Source organism: Emiliania huxleyi (assembly GCF_000372725.1).
Source record: "Emiliania huxleyi CCMP1516 unplaced genomic scaffold EMIHUscaffold_237, whole genome shotgun sequence".
Classification (NCBI taxonomy): domain Eukaryota; phylum Haptophyta; order Isochrysidales; family Noelaerhabdaceae; genus Emiliania; species Emiliania huxleyi.
Window position 1 is genome coordinate 165,841 of NW_005200272.1, and position 10,936 is coordinate 176,776.

General features: G+C 66.3%; 1 protein-coding gene across 1 annotated transcript; it reads left to right on the top strand.

Annotated features, from left to right (window-relative positions):
- Positions 1-6,169: 6,169 nt before the first annotated feature.
- EMIHUDRAFT_236651 (hypothetical protein) lies at positions 6,170-6,803 on the top strand (the record flags this gene model as incomplete). Its single annotated transcript, XM_005779093.1, has 3 exons — positions 6,170-6,175; positions 6,270-6,314; positions 6,390-6,803. 3 exons carry the CDS (start codon positions 6,170-6,172, stop codon positions 6,801-6,803), a joined length of 465 nt encoding a protein of 154 aa, XP_005779150.1.
- Positions 6,804-10,936: the final 4,133 nt, after the last annotated feature.

Here is a 10,936-nt window from a genome sequence, read left to right on the forward strand (position 1 = left end):
GCAGTGTGGCAACGCCCACGGCCGATGCGAGGCACCAATGCCAGGCATTACCAGCGTCGGCAAGGCCAGGGGACTCGCAACCTGGTCGCAACGCACACAAACCTTGAGATACAACCAACCCACGCCTGCAGCAGCCACCTGAACCGCGAATGGCAACCGCAATATGCCAGCCTCGGCCACCGCGTCAACTCCACTGGACGCCGGGGCTAGCACACGGGCCGAGCGATCCTGGTGTCACCCGGGGTCGCGCTATGCGGCGCGCGGAGCGCGGCCTGGGGAGCCTGTCGAGGACTGGGGCTCCACTCGAGGTCATGTCCACACATAGATTCCAAAGCATTGTTAATTGCAAAGGGGGGAAAGGTCCCTCGACCCCCGCCTGCAACCCTCGCGCGACAGCACACCACTGCTCCGCACGAGACGCCGTTGCAGGACCAACCCCCAAACGCGACAGCGGACAAACGCGACAGCGCACACATAGGGAGGGAGGGTGGGGAAACAAGAGCCGTGGGTTGCGGGCGTCTCTCTCAAGGGCAGACAATGAGAGCAGAAGGCAGACACGTCCCGCACATGTCCCCGTTCACAGTTGAACTAATTCTAACGGCTGTACACTGTTTATTAATCGGCCGTCCGCGAGCCCCTCCTAGCTCGCCGACGGCGAGAGAGATGCCACGAGGGGTCGCGGTGGCGTCCATCGCCAGGCTCCCTAGCTCAACCGACGACCCTTCGGGATCGACGGCCGATCGTCATGAGCCTGTCGAGGACTGGGGCTCCACTCGAGGTCATGTCCACACATAGATTCCAAAGCATTGTTAATTGCAAAGGGGGGAAAGGTCCCTCGACCCCCGCCTGCAACCCTCGCGCGACAGCACACCACTGCTCCGCACGAGACGCCGTTGCAGGACCAACCCCCATCGCCATCCATCGTAGAACATGATCTCGAGCACTGCCCCAGCCCCCCAGCCACTACACCATCATAGTCACCCGCGCGAGCCTCTCGATGCGCGAGGCGAGATCGAGGCCGGCGTAGTGCTGCTGCATCGACCTCGCTCGCTCCTGCTCGTTCCAACTAAAGAGCAGTCGATGACTGTGTTGGTAGCGCCGATCAGGTCGACCATCCTCGCGCGGAGCGCCTTCACTCGTCGGTCGGACATCAGGCCGTTGGCTGTGGTCTTGGCGATGACTCCGCCCGCCGCCCTCAGGATCGTCTCGAACGAGCGCGCGCGGCCGGAGTCCTTCGCGAGCCAAGTGATGAACTCCAGCATCGACTCGACACTGTAGCGGGGGAGCACGACGCCGCCGCCCACGCTCGCAGCCCACGCCTCCTCGAGCCGAGTGTACTCCGCGAGGTCCTTCGACGTGGAGGAAGCCTCGGTGCACAGCTCGGCGAGCATCGTCCGAGCTGCGTCCCTCTCGAGGGACGCCTCCCTCCGGCTCACCTTCTCGATGATAGTCGGAGCCTTCTCGTCGGCCGCTCGGCCGCACTCGTCACGGCCGGCGTGTACGAAGCCGGCGCCACGAGGCTCGATCTTGGCGCCCAGCCCAAACACACCGCCACAGCCCGCGCAAGTCATGCTGCGGCTCTGGCAGCGCTGGACGGCGCCTGAGACCGACGGCTCTCGGTCCTTCGATATGGCAGCTGGAGCGGCGCCCGGCACGACGCGCCTCCGCGCCGCAGCCGCCTCGTCCGCGGAGGCTCGAGCCAGCCTCAGGGCGTCGTCTGGAGAGACGCCGCCCTTGTCGACCCGCAAGCCCCCAAGCGCCTCGGCTAGCGCGGCTTCGCCGTCTGCTGGCGGGATGGCACCGTCCGTGGCGGCGCTCTGCGCCCGCCACCTCTCCAGCTGCTGCACGGCCGCCTTCCAATCGAAGGAGAAGCGGCCGACGACCCCGTCGCCTGAGGGTTCCTCCCGAGTGACGAAGTCGTTGACGAGCCAGTAGTTGGCGAGGTCTGAGCTGTTGTACACCCATGGCGAGCGAGTCGAGCCGTCATGATAGCTGCACCCGCCGCGCGAGCTGCCGTCCAGGAGCTCGAAAGTACGCGGTTTCCCGCGCACGCCCAAAAGCTCGGCCACTGGGATGGGCCATCCGCCGTCGTCGAGCTCGACCACCGACGGGTCGAAGGTGGAGGCGACCTGGACGAGGTTGCCTCTCTCCGTCGCCTTAGCCTTCGACTCCGGAGGGCTCCAGAGGAACGAGCCGGCCATCATGACCCTTGGCCGGCCGCCAGGGAGGAGCGCTGGCGTCGCGCCTGGCGCTCGGGGGAAAGACAAGACGAGCGTCGGGCGCCGGACTCGACAGCTGACGAATCTCCCCATCTGCTGCATCTCGACTACCCCCTCCCCCCGGGTCTGAGAGCCATCATCGACGGCATAGCGCCCCAAGATTGAAAAATGGCGAAGCAGTCGAGACCAGCCCGCATTTGGTGCGTCCGGCACCACCATGACTCCGCTGATCCGTTGACCGCCCGCCTCTGAAAGTCGCTCCCCCACACGCCGCAGGGCGGAGCCCACCGTGCTGTGCGTGGGGTGCACCCAGAGGTGGGGAGGCGGCTTGCCGCCTGCGCCCTTGGCTGCGGGCTCGCCACGGAGGCACCCATCCTCGCCACCTGGGGATGGGGAGCTGCCTCCACCCGGACACCTTTGCTGCGCCCCGACCTCGGCGGCGGCGTGCCGCCTCTCGGCGCCCACGAACTCGGTGAAACGTCCCGTCAGGCGCTCGATGGCGGCGAACTCCGCCGCCGCTAGCCGTACCCGCGGCTCCTCGATGGGATCGCCTCTCGAGGTTTGGTCGGGCCGGTGGAGGAGCACGCCCGGCGTGTGGACGAAGCGGAGCTCGATGTCCCACCTCTCCGCCGTCTCGAGCAGCCGGCGCAGCGTCTCCTGCATCGACACCGCCGTCGACGCCTGGTTCTGCGCGGCGCCGATGGCGGCGGTGTTATCGCCCTCGACAAGCACCGCGCTGCCCTGAAGCTGCTCGCCGTAGAACTGCACGACTCGAAGGATCCCGAGCAGCTCCCGAGCGTTGATAGACCACGCCTGCTCGACCGGGCTGAACTGCAGCTGCACCTCGGCACGTTGGCCGTCGAGCCAGGCGAGCTGGCCTGTGCCCCAGTCGCTCGCGTCGGTACCTGTGATGGCGGCGACGGCGCGAGGCCGCCGGTCCAGATCGGTGCAGTTGCGCCGAGCCAGCATCGCCGACCACCACTCGAGGTCGCGGAAGAAGTCCGCGCTCAGCTCGATCTGGCGCCACGGAGTGCGAGGGGTGGGGCCGGGACGGCGACGCCGCTCAGGCGCTGGCGTCGCCACCCGCACCTTCCCACGTCTCCAGTCGACCTCGAGGCCCTGGAACTGCGAGAGCGTGCCCTGCATATACGTCCGCCCGCCGGGGATGACCTGCGAGGCGAAGACCATATGGCCGAGAAGGCGAGCCAACTCGACCGGCTCCGCCTCGGCCGGCCGCCCGTCGAGTCGGCGCCTCGACAGCCAGTCCGTGATCATCCCCTGCAGCCTCTGCTGCCTCGCCTCGGTCAGGGCGATGCATCGGCGGCCCGGGAAGTTGCAGATGAGGAGCCCGAGGAACTCGATGCACCGGCACGGCCCTCGCGCCTTGTGCGGCGCCCACTCGAGGCCCATCTCCTGGCAGACCGCCTCGAAGACGGCGCCGCCATAGCGCGCTGCCTCCTCGGAGTCCCCCACGATCAAAAAGTCGTCCACGTACGCGAGAATGTGTACGCCGCGGCCCGCGCAGCGCCGCCGAACCATAGCCGCGATGGTCTCGGTGACGGCGCAGAAGATGCGCGGCGAGTCCGCCCAGCCAAACGGCAAGCTCGTGCAGCGCACAAGCATGCCCGTGATCGGGTGGCGCAGGACAAAGTGATTCCGAGACGCGCGGTTGATCCGCACGCCCCAGAACCCATCGCGCAAGTCATGCTTGACGAAGTGGGAGTCCGGGCCGAGCAGCCGGCCCACGTCCCAGGCCGAAGGGAGGACAAACGGAGCCGTCCTCGTCACTCGGTTGAGGCCGACGTCGTACGACTGACACGCTCGATGTTTGCCGCCGCCCTGGTCCACGATGGTCCAGGGATGCACGCAGCGCACCTGGTCGTACTCCGAGAGAGGGACGGGCTCGAGATGGCCGGCCAACAGAGCCCGGTCCACCTCCCTGCCGCACTGCGACTCGGCCTGGAGGGAGGAGAAGGGGTACTGCGCGACCTCGTACCTGCCCAGCTCGGCCTCGGTCGAGACGCTGACCCCCTCGGTCATGGCTAACCGGACCTCCTCCCTCATCACCGGATACCTGGCCATCTCGGCGGCCCCGAGGTCTCCCGATCCGGCCCTAGCGGCGTGAGCCCACGCCTCGGGCGCGTGTGGGAGAGGACGGTAGGTGGCAGCCGCCTTGTCCAGAGCGTCTGGCTTCCAGCCCGTCTGATCCCGCCAGTCCATGTACTTGCGAGCCTCAGAGTGGTCGAGACGGCTCTCCCGGCTCGCCCACAGGCGACCGCCCGCAACCAGGGCCGGGCGAGAGGCGAGACCCGGCGAGGGAGCGCCGCCTCGCCAGTAACTCGCCGGCACGTCGGGGGGAGAGAAGCCCCGCTCTCGCCATTGCTCGGCGACGTCGCGGTCGACCCTCACCACGACGGAGGTGGCGGAGGCGGCCAGCGCGGCCTCGATGGCCGGCCACGCCGCCTCCAGCTCCGGGCCGGGCACGTCCAGGTACGTGTTGTGCCCGGTGAGAGCGCCCGCCTCGAGCCGATCGAGACGTCGATTCGGCAGCAGCTCGTCGAGCCAGCCCGCCTTGACCTCGCCGTCAACGCGCTGCTGGTCGAAGCCGCCGACATATGAGTAGAAGAGCTCGCGGAAGACGAGCTCCTCGTCTGTGAATGTCCGGTCACCGTCGCTGCCGGCTCCAGCCGGTGCCGTCCGAGGCGCCTCTGCGCGCTCCGCCGCCGCCGCCCTACCCTGCCACTCGAGAGCAGCGGCAGGCTCAGCGTCGCCGGCGCCACGGAGCCAGCGGGCGATCTCGCGTTTCGCCCAAGCGGGCCGCTGCCGCATCTCGTCGAAGGAGATGAAGGGCACGCCGAACCGATCCTTGGCGATCGCGGCGCAGCACTGTGCGTAGCGGAGCCGGTTGTAGTCGGGAGGGATAGACTGCGCGAGCCGCGGGTACGACATGTGCCCCACGTCGATCCCCATCGCGTCTGCGCACTGCTCGACCGAGCACCGCATCGGATGCTCTCCTAGGGGCGAGAATATGTTGCCCCCGCAGCACGGCCCCACGGGCCGGCCGAACGAGTCTCTTTTACGCCACCTACGCCGCTGCCCGAGGCAGCACCGCCTGGCGAGCCGTGCGGCGGGCTCGGCGACGGCTCTGTCGACGACCAGCTCGAAGCTCGACTCGAAGAGCCGCGGCCTCGCCACCTTGAGACCGAAGAGGGAGCCTCGCAGCTCGACCGCGTCCTTCATGGCCTTGCGAGCCCCGGCCACGTTCTCGATGGACCAGTACTTGAACTGCCCGCGCAGCATGTCCCGAGTGTGGTCAATGAGCCCGGGCTGCTTCGCCGGCGTTCGTGCGTCCCTCGCCGTGCTATACTCCTTGCACGGAGGGGAAGCGAACGCAGCTAGAGCCCGGTGTTGGCGCCGCAAGGAGCCGATGAGAGCGTGGTCGATCGCGTCGCCCCGCGTGAAGGCCTCCGGCCCGAATCTGTCGATGTACTCGGGCATGTCGTAGAGGTCGACACCGTGGCTGCGTCCACCAGACCTCCTCGTGCCTTCGCTGCCGCCGCCACTGCCGCAGAAGAGCTCGAGAATGCCCGGGGTCTCGCCCGACTGAAGCCGCCTGAGGATGGCGACGTAATTGTCGTACCAGCCCATCCACTCCTCGGCGAGAGCTCGCTGAGCCGCAAACTCCTCGTCCGAGGCAAGGTTGCGCCCTCCCCCACACGACGGCGGACGCTCACGGCGCAACCAATGAAGCGCGAGGAGGACTCCTCTCATGCCGCCGCGCCGCCATCGGCCGAGGCGGATGGAGGAACGCACGACGTGCTGCAAGAAGCGCACGTGCGCCTCGAGAGCGCCGAGCGCGTGGGCTCGCCGTCGATCCCAGCCTACCTCGATGCTCGTGAGGCGGCCTCGCCGCCATCGACGTTGGGCAGCGACGACGAGGCGAGTCACCCATGTCGGTAGCGGCTCCGCGCGGATGCGCCCGGCACCGCGCCCAGTCCCGGACGCCCGCCCAATCCTGGGCGGCCCTCTGCCCCTCCACCGTCGTTGCAGGAGCCCGGCGGCGCGCGCGCGCACCACGCTGTCCAGCTCTGGTCGGTCGACGTCGGCGAAGCTCGCGCCGCCTTCGGCACATGCACATGCACATGTGCATGCACATGTGCCCGCACTTAGGCAGTCACCTGGCGGCCGCCCGGCTGCCCGATCCAGGAGCCGTCCGGCTCCCCCACGCTCCGTCCGGAGCGCATCAACACGCTCCGTCCGGAGCGTCACCACGCGCTTCCACCGCGACCAAATGAGCCCAGCAGCTGCCACGGCTCTCTCGTCGGCGGCAAGGCCGATCCCGGCCCGCGCGCAATCACCTGGCAGCCGTCCGGCTGCCCGATCCGGGAGCCGTCCGGCTCCCCCACGCTCCGTCCGGAGCGCATCAACACGCTCCGTCCGGAGCGTCACCACGCGCTTCCACCGCGACCAAATGAGCCCAGCAGCTGCCACGGCTCTCTCGTCGGCGGCAAGGCCGATCCCGGCCCGCGCGCTCCCGCCGTCGCTGATCTCCTCTTCGCCCGCCCGCTTGACACTCGTGATTGAGATGCCCACCTCGCCGCTGGGAGGCGGCGTGGCCTCAATGCTCGTCTGGCATCCTCTCACCCGATTCTGCCGCCGCCAAGCTGCCCGAATTTTCACGGCTGCATGTGTGCACGTCAGAGCGGCGGGTGCCGTCGAGCGGCTCTCCTCCAGCTTCCTCAGTGCAGCCTCATATCTGTGAGTCTTCCTCCTACTTCTCCCATGCCGCCTGCTTGCCAACCGCCCACGGTGCACTCGACGACCAAGCCTCATGTTGGCAGCGTCCTCAACAATGACGACCTTGTCAACCTGTCGGCAGCACTTCTGCGAGTCCACCATTGCGCTGCTGCTGGCCGTGAGCTTCGCCGAGCGTCGGCTGCTGCCTCTTTGACACGAGCGTTGGAAATTCTCGCTGCTGCCCCGGACCTGTGCCACATCAACTCTGAAGTGCACGGCGTCCACGGCCGCCATCACAGCAAGTCGTCAACGAGTCCACCAGCCCGCTTGACGATGCGACCAAGCCCCAATGCCACCAGGAGCTCGCCAGGAGCTCCGGAGCTCGCCAGGAGCTCCGAAGCGTGCACACAGCACGCGAACCGAAACAAGAGCCGTGGGTTGCGGGCGTCTCTCTCAAGGGCAGACAATGAGAGCAGAAGGCAGACACGTCCCGCACATGTCCCCGTTCACAGTTGAACTAATTCTAACGGCTGTACACTGTTTATTAATCGGCCGTCCGCGAGCCCCTCCTAGCTCGCCGACGGCGAGAGAGATGCCACGAGGGGTCGCGGTGGCGTCCATCGCCAGGCTCCCTACCTCCTGTATCGGGGTTATGGGGGGTTTACGAGGTGTGAACGTGAACAGAGTAGCCAGATCGCTGTCGATCGTTACGGCACGCATGGGGGGCCTCCCGGACGTATGATCCTAGCCCAATAAGCGCCACGGAGCAGATTTGGATTTTTGACAGAATTAAATGCACTGCCCCCGCACGGTACTAACGATCGTAGTTTTGGGGGCGGCGCCCCTCACGGCACCACACTGACGCAGGACAGCCCGAGATTAGCCTAGCAGTGACTGGGAATCGCCTGCCGGTCGGCTTGGCATGAGCCAAGCACTTGGGTGGCCGTCAACCGAGTCCGAGCGGCGCCTGAGGTGGGTGCCACGGCGTCCGCACGAAGGCGTGGCGGGGTGAGGAGCCAGGGGTGGTGAACACCTCCCCGACGGGCGCGCGGCGCGCCGGATGGTCCGCCGAGGCCGCCGCCGCCCCGGCGGCGGCGATGGGGGCGGCGGCGCCGACCCGGCCGGCGTTTGTCGGCTCCACCTACAGAAGAGCAGTCTCTGTGGGTCGACGATACTAACTCGGTAGTAACGCTGAGCGGTGCTGTGCGACGCCGCGTCGTGCGCGAGGCGACCTCCTGAGGCTACCTGAGCTGGCAATGGATGCCACCAGGACGCACGGCTAGCAGGAGCCAGTCGGGCATGCCCTGCTGTGGAGCAGAGCCTGCTGGCGCACCGGCGATACTAACTCAGCGCGCCGCGAGAGGCGAATCTCGGCGACTTTGGAGGCGCAGTTCTCGAGGTTGCCGTCGACGATTGATGTCGGGTAACTTGTCACTGCCGTCCGGGAAGCTCTTCTCTCAGCAGGCCGAGCGCCGTGGCATCGCGCGGCTCGCAGCGCTGTCCCGGCGCCGAGAACCCCCAAAACTCGCGAGACCTCGATACTAACAAAGACTACGATACTGGAGGTAGCTCAACCGACGACCCTTCGGGATCGACGGCCGATCGTCATGGGGCGTGAGGCTCTCTAGGCCTGTCTGAGTGTCCTCGCACATAATGAGAAATAAAGAGAGCCGAGATCTCACATAAGAGAGGTGGGCGAGCCGAAGGACGCCGTACAAACAAACACACGGAGGTCGAAGAAAGTGAGTTAGGCGGCTCTCCTCGCTGCGCACACGAATTCTTTTGTTACGGGGCGCGCCAGTCCCGCGGTCTAGAGAGTTCCCGTGCCCAGCGATCTGCACTGGTCTATTGTTTCTCCACCTCAGACACCGACTGCACGCGCTTCAGCAGCGCACTTCCACGTCGGATCTGGAGCGACTTCGGGTACTCCTCAAAACACAAAAGACTTCCGTGATCTGTGATCTGTAAGGGTCCGCCCGCAGGCGCATTTTGTATCGACTATCGTACCGAGGCGGTGCCCGGTGCCGAACCCGCTTAAGACAGCATTGTAGACCCCTGGGCGAGGGTGGTGGAGAGGGCGGTCCCCGTCGGCGCCAAACCACATCCCGCCGAGGCGGGCAGGTTCCACGCGTTCCCGGACTGCCCCATTGGAGGTAGGCCGCTCGTCTAGCCAATCAGCCTTAAGCGAGCGGCCTGGCCGTTGGAATGGCCGAGTTTGGTGTGGAGTTGCGTCCTCGCCATCGTTTGTGGTTACAAGCAGCGTTATGAATGAACACGTTATCATCCACGACACACGTTCGTCGGGAGGGGGGAGGGGGAGGGGGGAGGTCTGTGACCTACCTAGTAATCCGAACGCCGAAATTGATCAAGAAGCGTGAGATTCGACGCCGAAGGGAGCAGAGCACGCCCATGTCGTAGCTTGATGTCCAGCTTGCACGGCGCGCGCGCGCCGCGGGGCTGGGCATCGAGCGCGCCTGAGGGGCCAATCGTGCCACGCGCGGCCGCGCGCACGCGCCTCGCGCGAGAGTCGCTGTTTTGGAAGTAGGAGTGCGAGGAGAGTTTCGCCATTCTCGCCGAGAAGGCGAGGGCAGTTCTCGCCAGCCACGCCGCTGCGGCCGTGGGCGGGTGGGGTGCCTGCGCGCCGCGCGCCGCCGAATCGGCCCGATCGCCCAGGCCTCTCCGCCGCTGCTCGTCGCCAGAGAGCTTCTCGGCGTCAGAATGCTCGTTGTGGAGCTGCATTGAAGCCTCGCTCTGAGTCTTCTCGACCCCGCGTCCCGCCCCGGGCGTCGCGCCGTGGCGGTGCCAGCAGGTGGGCTCCGGCGCCGCCCCGCGCGCGCGCAAGCGCGGCGGCGACGCCTCCGCACCACCCGTGCCACCGCCCGGCCGAGCGAGGAGCAGGAAGACGAGCAGAGACATGCTGTCTCAAGGGTTTGTGCCAGTGCGCGCCAGTCCCGTGCCCAGTGTGCGAGGCCATGGCGTTGAAAATTCTTTTCTCGAGCCAGTCCCGTGCCCAAAGAAAGAAAGAAAACACACAACCCAAGGGAGGGATGGGAGGACGGCACGCCGCCACCACACAGGGATTTTAAGGAGAGGTGTGTGATGCGCTAGCCGTCGCCCACCCTAGGGAGTCTGCCTCTTCCTATCTCTCTTCGCAGTCTCTCGCCGCTTCTCGCTGCAGCCTTCATGCCACCTCGCGGTCGTCCCACTCTCGTCGTTCTCTCCCTTGTCATTTCCTCCTCTGTCGCGTCGTTCTCTTCTGCGTCGTCCTGCGACGCCGCCGCCTGCCGGTCCCTTGTTCTCGCGGCTTCTTTCGCCTTTCGGCGCAACTCCGTCCTCCTCGCGGCGTATCCTGGCCCCTCGAGTCTATCGAGCTCCCTCGCGCAAGGACCACATTTCTGACTCCCACTCCGATCATTTGCCTACAGGTCATGTTGTTGCTCAGGTCCACTCTCTCTTCGAACACTCGTGCCTCTACGGATGATGCCGGCGCTGGGGTCCCCTTCGGATGCATCGTGACATCTGACAACTGAATTTCCACTGGTTCGTCCTCCTCGGAGTCATCTTCCCCGTCCTCCTTCCGCTCGGCTCTTCGCTCGGTACGTTCGGTGTGGCTCACCCTCCATGCCGTGAACAGGCGCTTTATCCACCCTATATTCTTCTCTCGTTCCTCTGCCCGTGCCTTGGTCTTGTCGTTGTTTCGCACCCATGTCTGTATGGCCATCGAGGCTGCCTTCCCCACTACCTGTAGTTCACTCGTCACCTCTCCCGCGAGCTCCCTTCTCTTTCTTTCGGGTATGGAGTCCGTGAGTGCGGGTAGCGTGCAGGCAATCACGGGCGCTATTTTGTCGTACTCCTCTTCGGCGAGCGCCCCAAATCTAGACCCTTTCGCCTTTAGTCCACTATGCTAAAATTCTTTTCTGGCGCTGGCTCTTGAGTCGGTTCTCGACGCGCGCGTGCAACCGGTCGCGCAGCCCACACAT